Genomic DNA, 11,313 nt, shown 5'->3' on the forward strand with positions numbered 1-11,313 from the left:
TCACTCTTGCCTGTCTTCAAAACTTGAGAGCCCTGATGAATCATACTGATAAACACTACACTGTGTATTAGCTGTGTCCATTTATACAGAAGTGGTGGCATCAAATAAGGCATAAACAGACACTACACTGTGTATTATTTATACAGAAGTGGTGGCATCAAATAAGGCATAAACAGTTCGATCAAACAAATTAAACAATAGTCAAACAGTTAATGCTCATTTTAAACCCTATCTATCACATTGTTCCTGATGCGGACTTTCCCTGATGAGTATGTTGTCTCTTGTGTTCCATTCCAATACACTGTCTTCACAGCTCCCTCTGGGTACTCTCTCCTCTTGTATAGTGAAGTATGAATCTCACGCTGTCCATTCGTAAAGTCCACAGACTTTTCCCCATTCCTGCAGATCCAACACATGGTTTTATCAAATAGATAATGAATTTAACGGATAGATGGTCTTCACAGACAGACACGCTTTCTTACTCTGTTAACTTAACCACAGTCCCATCTGGAAAGGTGCTTTCCTCTCGCCCATCAGCGAAAATGTGCTTGATAGTGCCATCAGGGAAAATGATCTGTCTGCTACCATCAGGATGATGTTCCTCTACAATAAATCCAAAATGAGTAAATAAGGAAATATCATTACAGTTACAACATTGAGACAATGAAAATTATAAAGTCTGTCGGACTGTTTGACTTTTTCCATAGTTTCCAGTTTTAGTTTTTAGGTCGGTGCTTTGGTTACCCCAAAATAAGTGTTTATTTGTCGAACATATCAGAAAAATATAATGTTATCTTTTATGTCTATCTCCAGTTGTGTATATGGCAGTGCTACACCATTTGGCATATATTCAGTGGTTGAGACCTACTCATTCGTTTCCTACACACTCTACCTGTTTGATTATTTGCAAAGTGCAGGACTTCAAGGCCAGAGGGGAATATGGTATGTGTTGCCTGAGCATCATGATAGTAGTACACCTGTGGGCGAGAGAGACCATACATTTCCTCCCATTACAATGTGTACTCTCGGTCAAGTCAAGGTCATCCCGGACTTATTTGCAAGGGCCACATTTTGACCTACCACTTTACCATCAGGTAGTATTTGTTTGACATCACCATTGAAGAATGTTATCGTCACTGACTTCTCATCTGTGGATATTTCTTTTTTGGTACCATTCCGATATATAACAACACGGCAACCAGAGGAAAGAATTTTTTCAACCTGCACAGAACATTTTAATTAATTTCTACGGGATATATTGTGCATGTGTACAAGTGTTGCAGTGTTGTTTACTAATGATAGTGATTAATGATTAAAGGATTCTCTAGTAAATGTCACCTTTCCATCTGGGTAGTGTACTTCCTGTCTCACGTTGTCCTTCATGTCCTGCGGTGCTGATGGGTTACTGTTGTCCTGTTTGGTTTCAGAATATGGCCATTTAGTCAGAAAGTCATTCTGTGAATATAACCTACAGCACACTGCAATATTAATTCAGTTGAGGGGGGAAATGATTTACAATTAGCCATGGGGGGCATGTTTGATTGATGATGATATTACATTTGTGAGAGTAATTCATGCCATTATAAAAGGATTGGTGTTTTATTTCTGCTTCTACTATGAACCACTATGTTCATGCACACATTACCATGTGATCAGAACCAGAGGAGGATGTCTGGCTGAGCAGTGGTGTCTGTCTGCTCACGGGGGTGCAGCTCCTATCTGGGCAATCCCAAAGCTTCCCGTGGCTGTCTTCAGACATCCATGATACCTGAGTGAACATGAGCAAATGTGACTCTCATGTTTGGATTCAGTTTCAACCCAGACTATTTGACTTACAGTCCCCGTCAATTGTGTGCTGTGTTTACACAATGACACTGTTCTTTTACAAGTGCTCGGTGTTCTGTATGATTTGACATGTGGAATGTCTACCCCTATGGCTAAAGTGGAATTGGATTGTTACCATGTGAACTGAATACCTTTCTGCCATTATTCTGTGACCTGGAGTGGGGTGTGTCCAGGCTCTGTTTACCCTCAGGACTTCTTGACTTTGCGGAGGACATTCCTGAGTGATTTAAAATACATTGAGAGGCAAACAGGGAAATATACATTAGCATGAGGGTAACAATGACTTGCAGTACATGTTCAGTATTAATATATGAAAAACATCTGTCACAACTGGGAATGGTATTATATCTACTTACTGAAGGGTGTGCTGGGTCTTTGCCCTTTGGTTCTCTGGACACTAGCATGAAAGGTGTGATTTGACTGCAATTAAAGGAAGTATAACATTGGACTAACTATAACATATTTCATAAATGAGGTGGGCAGATAATTTGATCAGGCTTAATTGCCTCAATCTAAACCAGCAACATGTTTTCCACAGTAAACATATCACAAATCTACTGATTTAAGTAGAAGAAATAAAATAGGGTGAGTGATAACTAGCGGACAGCTTTTCAAAAGGGAAAATCAATGGTCTGCACATTATTCTATGCAACACCCTGTGCCATACTTTACTATTTAATGGACGTGTTATTAGACAGTAGCCTGCATACTAACCACCAACATCCTTGATGGAGCTGCTTTGTGATGGTCAGAGGGCTTATTAAAAGCAGGAGTAGGACTTCTTGGGTGAAGTCCCGCACTCATTAGCTTGGAGGACGTTTGCTGTTTGTTAGCCTAAATTTAGGGTTGAAGAGATTTAGAAAAAAATATATGGTCTGTCATCTTCATACAATTTGCTTAAATGTGTTAAAATACACATGTTTAAGCAACTAACCACTAGGTGGCAGGATTACACAACTGTAGGTTAAAAGCAGAGAAACCACATGGTAACCACATTTTTTTTTTGTTGGAATGCACAATTACCATTACCTAAAAAACAAAGCCGTTACCTTATGCATAGACCCAGTAAAAAGGTACAGATTCAGGTGAAGTATATGTGTGGCTGGTCTGATTGACCGTGAATCTCCCTCTGGCTTTCTTGGTGTGTGTTTGTGAAGCAAGTGTCAGCTTGTCTTAGCTGCATGCTCACACAAGCTCTTATCTAGCCAATATCCTACTCAAACTTACATCTGAGGATTCAAAACCCAAGCATTTGGTATTTTTTAAACTTATGGAATTAAACTCACATGAGACACTGCTGATCTTGAGCAATTACATGCTTTTTAAACTTTTTGTTTATTTTGAACATGCCACAAACAGTAGCAAACCACTGTATGTACACTTGTATTTATTATGAAAGAGACATCTATAACTCACTATCAGAACCTGGATTTGAGAAGGTAAACATTCCACCTGTTTAATGAGTTGTAAATATGACAGACTGAATCAGAGTCCCACCAAGAAGGTAAACATGCCACCTGTTTAATGAGTTGTAATGATGACAGACTGAATCAGAGTCCCACCGAGCCTGTGCGTGAAACGGGCCACGCTGACCTCATTTTCACTCTGAATCACCCTGTCTGTACCATCAGACCACTTGAGCATGACTAACAGTCCAAGAGAGACTGGACTCTGTTTCATTTACTTCACCATTACATACTCACCCAGCAGTCACCTCAATAAAGTTGTGTCAGTCTTGTAAAGGGACCAATGTCATACACTGAAACTCTGATTAACAGTCATGTATTCTCACATTTACAACAGGCTGGTTCAGGTGGGGAGACGTTTGAGAGGCAGGACCGGTAAAGGTGAGCTTGCCTCTCAGCTCCTGGTTGTCCCTTATCAAGGAGTTCACACTGCTCTGCAGCTGCCCGTGAGCCTCTGACCACTCCCTCTCCTTCTGCTGGAGCTGCTCCTGCATAGCCACCACCTGCTGTTGGAGCTTGCCCCGCCAGACACAAACACACACACACACACACACACACACACACACACACACACCACACACACACACACACACACACACCACACGCACACACACACGCACACACACACACACACACACACACCCACACACACACACCACACACCACACACCACACACGCACACACACACACGCACACACACACACACACACACACCACACACACACACAACACACACACACACACACCCACACACACACACCACACACACACACACACACACACACACACACACACACACAAACACCCACACACACACACCACACACCACACACGCACACACACACACGCACACACACACACACACACACACCACACACACACACAACACACACACACACACACCCACACACACACACCACACACACACACACACACACACACACACACACACACACAAACACACAGACACACACACAGAGAAAGAGAGTGAGAGAGAGAGATAAAGAAAATACATATCATAAACAAACATGAAACAAACATGATAATTTGCATACACAAAACTGCTGTATTTGTAAAGGGAGGGTGCACTTCTATTCAGTGGAGTAAGAAAAAAATGAGGTTATTTGGCTATTGTCTCTACTAAGGTACAAATAATTCTGTAGAATATGGGAAATATTTGATATGCTTAGAATAACAAAAACACCAAGTATCTGTACCTGGGCAACACCATGATCCATTTCTCCCCTTGTGGACTTTTCTGGATTTCTACTGCCATCTCTGTCAACACAACAGCATTAATACATCAAATGAACATCATAGCAACACAACACAGTCACCTTCAGAGATGGTAAAAGGAAGGTAAAAGTGTGGTTTTGGGCAGGACGAGAAGCCACTAAGACTTGTTTCAACCCGATGTGCCTTATCTGATGGTGGAAAAAATGCATCGTCTATGATGTGTATGTGTTTTACCTTCCACGTAGCTTTATAATTTAATTTTGTCACGATCTCTACCCTGGGTCTAGATCTCGCTGCACTTAAAGTATTTTTTTGGTTTGTACTGATGACTCCCCACATTTCACCAAAATTTGAATCAAATGTCTGTTCCTTAATGTTTGTCTTGTCATGCTCTACTACAACAAAATAATAAACCACTTACTCCCTCAACCAGAATAGGTATGAAATGGATTACTAGGGCACTCTAATGTCATGCATGTTCCCAGTTAGGAGAGTTTATGGAACCTATTTCAACCTGTGACTGCAAACACAACCTGAGAAACTGCATGGCCTTGTCCTGTTTGTTTTTCAATTCATCCAACAATGTGTCATGCTTCACTTCAACCCTAAAAGCTTGAATGAGATCTCTCTGGGTTCGTACTGGTGCCCGATCACCTGCAAGAGGTGAAAAACAAAATGATTACAAGAACCGGCCTTGAGTAAGTGCCATGCCAAGGAATACAATAGCAAGCTCGATTGACTACACAATATCAGTTAACATAGTCACCACCCATCAGTACAGTTTGTGCTAATGGCCAACTCAAGCAGAAAAGAACACTGGTGTTACCTACCACACCTATTGTCCTTTGAGCTCAAGAATTTCTCCTTCTGTTTGTCATTGAATGTTCTGTTGTCAGCAGGCTTAATCTTGGGGAAAATGCTGGCGAGCAGTTGTGAAGCAGACGCCGATTTGAACTCTGCTTGATTCTTTGACGTGCTGGTCCTGTTGAAGTTCAAGCGCTTCAGTTCTGAGTCACTGGCCTCACTAGAGCTGGAGAGTCGAGGGTCGTTGGCGGGGGATGTCCGGGGTTGTGCAGTTGGACAAGCCCCAGTCTCGCTAGGGGCATCGCTGGCGTAGTCGCCATCTGATAGGTCAAGGTTCTGGTCCTTCTGACAAAAAGCAGATGGGGTGGGAGTCATGGGGTACCTGTGACATTGTGACTCAGGGTCTTCCTCGCTGCTGCTCTCACTGGAGGTGCCGGTGTGCAGAGACTGCATGAGCTCTGTGGCTAGGCTAAGCATGTCTGACTCATCTGGCTTGGCACCGCACTGGCTTCTATCAGATTCACTCTCTATGCAATGAGGAGCTCTCTGGCACACTCGCACAATATGATCATTTATCTTTTTAAAGACAGCATCCCCTGCGGTCTGTGCTGTGATCCCGGTTGCGGCTCTTCCATTTGAGGTTGTGGAAGTCTGACGGAGGCTGTTTCTCCTTGAGTTGTTGTATTGGACATGATCATGAGTGTGTTTTTCATTTTTAGCTGCATGCGATGCAGGGCCGTGATTCATTGAAGTCTGACATCGGGATACTGGACATTTGTTGCCCTCTAAAGTGGAGTCAATGTGTCCGGTAGCAGCATTGACACATTTCTCAACATCTTCCCATTTAGTTGTTTCATTCTTATCTGTTGATATTTGCCCCATATTTTGAGCATCAGTACTCTCCCGTGAATCTTCTATACCCCCACTGAATTTCCGTGTCACTGGAGCGTATTCAGGCATGCTCATCTTCACGCTAAATTCGTTGGAGAAAGTCGTTAGGCGTTGCAGTTTCTTGGTAAACCTTGGCTGCTCAGTATGACGTAGGGAGTCTGGAATACTGAATTTACTCTTGCCAATGCGGGACTTGCCAAACCCTTTTCTCAAGAAGAACTTTTTGTTACGCACATGGATATTTGTATTGGTCTGTCCAAAAGAGAGAAAATGTTAAAACAGACATTCAGAGCAGATATGGATACTATTGTTGGTGTTGTTATTTTCTCCAACCTGATTTGCCTCTGACAAAGAGGTTTCATCCACTCTGACCTGCTCCTCAAGAAAATCTTCAAATGTTTTTCGTCTCTCTCCCACTGCAGGTCTTATTGGTCTGGAATTGTGCAGCTTTCATCAGTACAGGGACATATTATCATGCAACACCATTTAAATACCCAATTGAAAGAAAGGTTCCATATTTCAGAGAGTGATCCATACCTGTCCTCAGGATTTACTGGAAGTGTCCTTCTTATTCCGAAAGGACTGACTGAATAGGGTTGCTCCACTGGTTCCTCTCGAATAGGAGAAAGATTACTCTGTTCTGCCCGACCTTTCCTGGTAATTTCATCTGATTCATATTTTTAAAGAAATCATAAACATAAAATCACAAATAGACTTTTGTTCAGGTTGTGACCGTGAAGGAAGGGCACCTGTAACACTTTATGGAAATATGGGGAAAAGAAAAGGAAATGGTACTCATTCAGGATTATTTCTTTCCTTCTTCCTGTAATCATTAATTTCCGGGAGAGGGCTGGTTGTCTGGGTGAGGACTACATTACATGAAAGAGGAGTGTCAGACTGAAACTTAATTAAATGGCTGTTAAAATGACAGGTCTTCTTTTGGGGCACTGCAACATTCCCTTGGGACCAGGAAGTCAGCTCTGACATGTCTGGACTGGCAGCTCTTATGGACACAAGGGATTTAACTTGTGGACAAGGAAGAGTTCTCATGGGATATGAAATTCCTGTGCTGTTTGTTTTGCCTGACATACACACTATGTATTCAAAAAAGGACATGCCTTGCTGTCTTGTGCTTTTAAAGCCCTAAATATACATTCTTCCTGCTCAGAGATATGATTTTATGCTCACTCCAGATAGCATTCCAGTGGGTTTTAATAGCTCTCATATGTTCACAAAACCTCTGAAGTGTGACGGCGGGGGTTTACTCCCAGGACAGGTTGCGCAACATTTAAGGGCCTACCCAGCTCAGGTTACACCATTCCGGAATCCCCAGAAGAGCAACAACGAAAAAAGTTAAAAAAATAAGTGAATAACTTCCCTCGAAAAATGATAAATATGAGTGTTGAGATGATGACATTTTTTTCAGAGTGGCAGGGTGGCTCAGCTGCTTATCTCCTCAGCCTGTGGTGACTTGCTTTGTCAGGCTTGGGCGGTACTCCAGCAAGTCTGAACAGTTTACGGGAGCTGTGCTTTAAGAAGAGCTAAATCATTCCCAGACCGGACTGCAGCTCACAGAGGCAAGACGTTTCCACAAAACACTGGGATTTCACCAACGAGAGAAGGAGAAGGACGACCTGAGTTTGGCAGTTTGTGGTTGTCTGGCATCTATTATTGTCTACTGAGTAGAGCTTTTTCCTCTTTTTTACAACAATGGAGTCTACTGAGACAAACTGCACTGCAGAAAGCAGACCTCTGTATGTATTCTACTCTGTTGTGATGATTGTGGAGTTTGTTTTGGCTCTTCCTCTGAACCTCACTGTAATCTACCTCTTCATTTTCAAACTGAAATTCTGGAAAACAAACACCAACAACATTTTTCTCTTCAACCTCGTCTTGGCTGACATTCTGCTGCTCATCTGTTTGCCTGTGAAGGCTTACCAATTCGCGATTGGAGAGCGAAGGAGTCCGAATGATGTGGTCTGCAAAGCCATGCTCTTCATGTTATTTTTGAACCGGGGCGCCAGCATTGCTTTCCTCTCCGTTATCTCTATAGATCGCTACTTGAACGTAGTGCATCCTGGGAAGAAGAACTTTCTGAAGATTCTGAAAAAGTCACCTCTCATTTCCCTCCTCATCTGGCTACTACTACTCCCTCTGACTATTCCCACTATGCTGCGGACCTTTGAGTGCTGCAACAGCTTTGGCCGTGAAGGTGATGAACTTGCGACTGACATTTTTAGGGAAAGTGTGTTTTTCACCCAGATTCTTGTCCCTTTCATAGTCTTGGTGTTTTGTACAGTACAGATCGTTAACCGCCTCAAAAAGAAGACCGTTGGAGACAGGACAAAGTTGCGGAGAGCAGTTTTTTTGGTCACCTCTGTTATGTTGGTCTTTTCTCTGTGCTTCCTACCGTGCACCATATCAAGGATGGTTCTTTTAGTGGTGCGTTTCAATGAGAACCATAAAGCTGAGGAGTATGCTGTTCAGGTTTATGATGGCCTCATGTGTTTGTCCTACTTAGATTGTCTGCTGGACCCACTAGTCTATTGTTTAAGCAGCACGAAGTTCAAAAGCCTTTATCTGGAGCACTACCTCCCGTTTCTTATTGGGAAGGATGGACAACCAAATGACAGCTCTCATTCAACAGGAAACAGTTCCAATCCAGCACATTTAAACAACGCTCAGAGGGAGAGACAGATGGAAACGATGAAAACCTTGACCACCCAAGGGGATCCATGTACATCATGAAAATGAATAGGCTAAACTGTAGGATTAAAGCATTATTTTATAGGTGACATATTTTATAAAAACTGTAGGATTTAAATATAATTTTGTATGTGACATATTTTATAAAAACTGTATAAATGCTCTGCTTATATGTTGTGAAATGTTAGAAACTGTGTGTGTGTTTGCTATTACAGTTGGTCTTCAGTTGCCCAATTGCCCCACAGCATTCTCCAGAAATCCCCCGACCCGGTTTCACTGTTGTAAACATGTACTACAGGTTGTATTGCAAGTGCTTTGTTCGTAATGCCAACTGGTGAAAACAAGTTAGTCATGCTGTGAATCATATTACGCAATCAAGGCACAGCAGTACAGAGACAGAGACAGGTGCAGGGGATGTTTTTTCAGTTTCATGTTTGAAGACATTATTTCTGACTCTGATACCCTGGCCTTCCAGGATTGAGGAAAAAACATGACGTACCATTGCACTGTCGGTGCAAGTTTGGTTTCTCTAAGGCTATAACAGCCAGTGACCATGGTTCCTCTTGCTGTAGCTCTTGGTACAGCTTAACTTATTCAACTGAATCTGAATCTGATGGTCTCCAGATTAGTTTTAGATTAGTTGGTCAATTAATATTGAATTCATATTACTGTTGTTATCAGTTCAAATGAATGAGCTTGTAAACATATTTATATTATCATGAGATTTTGTTAATGGTAAGGCAGTTGTATTTCCTGTTTTCTTACCCGAGTTGTGATTGGCTGGAACCAAGCAGCATGTCATTGATTCAGAAGGTGGTCTAACTCCATCAGGAAGTGTTACACTGGGGGAACCACTTTTGACATCTGGGTGATTAGTAGAAATCAGTGCAGGTGTTGAGCCTAGCCTCTGGGCTGGGAGAACAGGAGCCAACATAATTCCTGCAAGTGAAAATTAAATCCACCTCTGTGTCAAACAAATATGGCAAAAAAGACTAAGGAGAGATTCCACAGAGTAAAAAATATATCAAGAACGCAGACTCTGCAGAGCTATAACTCTTCACTCTTTCACCAGAGGAGGAAAGGAATGCAGCATAATATGGGAGAGGTCTGCTTTCAGAATCGAACTGTGAACTTGTACTAAATAAACCTCATTCTGATTTGTCTCAATCAGACTGTGAAGCTCTTGTTTCCTGCAACATTTTATCACACAGGAGAATGATTAAGAATGTCACTCAAACAAAATACAAATTCAATTTCAAGGTTTGAGTGACTTGTTGTGAACAACCATGTTATGTGAATACATCTAAACAGCCATGTTATGTGGATGAACCTAGTTTCTCACTGTAGCCCCTTCAAGTCTTTTATGGCTTTATTCATACTTTGGCATGTGCTTTTGTTGTATTTAAATCATTAAATGTACTAAACATTTTCAGTAACCTGCGTTCGTTCAAATATATGCAAGCCCTCCTCCTGATCGTAAAGTGATAACACTGCTAGACACGCCTGCCACTTCTCACTTCCTGTTTCACAGATAAACCCTGTGGTTCTGATGCAAGTGCACAAACATTACCCTAAACATCCCTAGATGTTTCAATGCTTTAGCACCGCAGCTTCACACAGAGACACACAGAGACACACAGAGACCATGAACGACACCTGCTTGACTGGGGATAAGGCGCTGTACACAGTCCTCTCTTTGGTAATGTCTGTGGAATTCATCCTAGCACTGCCTTTAAACCTGTCTGTTTTGTACGTCTTCCTTTTTAAATTCAAATTCTGGAAGAATAACAGCCTTTTCCTCTTCAACCTGGTGCTGGCAGACTTGCTGCTTCTGATGTGCCTGCCATTCAAAGCCTATCACTTTCTAAATGGGCAGCGACAAAGTGAAAAGGATAGTGTCTGCAAAGCCATGCTCTTCATGCTATTTCTGAACCGGGGCGCGAGCATAGCTTTCCTCACCGTCATCTCTATGGATCGTTACTTTAACGTGGTTCACTCTGGCAGGGAGAACTTTCTGAAGATCCTTAAAAAGTCGCCCCAGATTTCCATTCTCATCTGGATCCTGCTGCTCCCCTTGGCCCTCCCCACCATGTCGGAAACCTTTAAGTGCTGCAATAGCTTTGGTCGTGCAGAGAATCACACAAGATACACCAAGATTGCTGACGCTTTAAGAGAGACTGTGTTTTTCACCCAGATTCTTATTCCTTTCGGGGTGCTTGTGTTTTGCACAGTGCAGATTACCAACCGACTCAAGAGAAAGACAGTTGGGGACAAGACCAAGTTGCGCAGAGCTGTATTCCTAGTGGCCTCCGTGGTGCTAGTGTTCTCTGTTTGTTTTCTGCCATTAACTTTATCAAGGATGAT

At 42.3% G+C, this 11,313-nt stretch overlaps 3 protein-coding genes across 5 annotated transcripts in view; 2 read left to right on the plus strand and 1 right to left on the minus strand.

Moving 5' to 3' along the window:
* On the minus strand, positions 1–7,013 carry si:ch211-140l13.3 (centromere protein J). Of its 3 annotated transcripts, XM_031581186.2 has the most exons (15): positions 6,781–7,013; positions 6,577–6,676; positions 5,379–6,495; positions 5,082–5,202; positions 4,530–4,590; positions 3,638–3,826; positions 2,560–2,679; positions 2,202–2,265; positions 1,977–2,062; positions 1,646–1,768; positions 1,339–1,413; positions 1,081–1,221; positions 893–977; positions 483–603; positions 1–399 (listed from the first exon to the last, which is right to left on the minus strand). In XM_031581186.2, exons 3-15 carry the CDS (start codon positions 6,316–6,318, stop codon positions 222–224), a joined length of 2,304 nt encoding a protein of 767 aa, XP_031437046.1. In that variant the 5' UTR covers positions 6,319–6,495; positions 6,577–6,676; positions 6,781–7,013; the 3' UTR covers positions 1–221. The 3 variants fall into 3 exon arrangements, with proteins under 3 accessions (XP_031437046.1, XP_031437048.1, XP_031437047.1); XM_031581188.2 differs by having other exon boundaries at positions 5,379–6,676; XM_031581187.2 differs by having other exon boundaries at positions 6,577–6,792.
* A 640-nt stretch (positions 7,014–7,653) lies between these two features.
* gpr31 (G protein-coupled receptor 31) lies at positions 7,654–9,932 on the plus strand. Its single transcript, XM_012821361.3, has one exon. The coding sequence runs from the start codon at positions 7,954–7,956 to the stop codon at positions 8,989–8,991; it is 1,038 nt and encodes a 345-aa protein (XP_012676815.2). The 5' UTR covers positions 7,654–7,953; the 3' UTR covers positions 8,992–9,932.
* Positions 9,933–10,298: 366 nt separating this feature from the next.
* The window catches only part of LOC105894815 (12-(S)-hydroxy-5,8,10,14-eicosatetraenoic acid receptor-like), a 1,793-nt gene continuing 778 nt past the window's right edge, over positions 10,299–11,313 (plus strand). Inside the window, exon 1 of the mRNA XM_012821363.3 lies at positions 10,299–11,313. This exon is cut by the window's right edge and continues 778 nt beyond it. Within this exon, the coding sequence (XP_012676817.2) occupies positions 10,535–11,313 (779 nt within the window). The 5' untranslated portion in view covers positions 10,299–10,534.

The sequence above is a fragment of the Clupea harengus genome, chromosome 15 (assembly GCF_900700415.2).
Source record: "Clupea harengus chromosome 15, Ch_v2.0.2, whole genome shotgun sequence".
Taxonomy (NCBI): Eukaryota; Metazoa; Chordata; class Actinopteri; order Clupeiformes; family Clupeidae; genus Clupea; species Clupea harengus.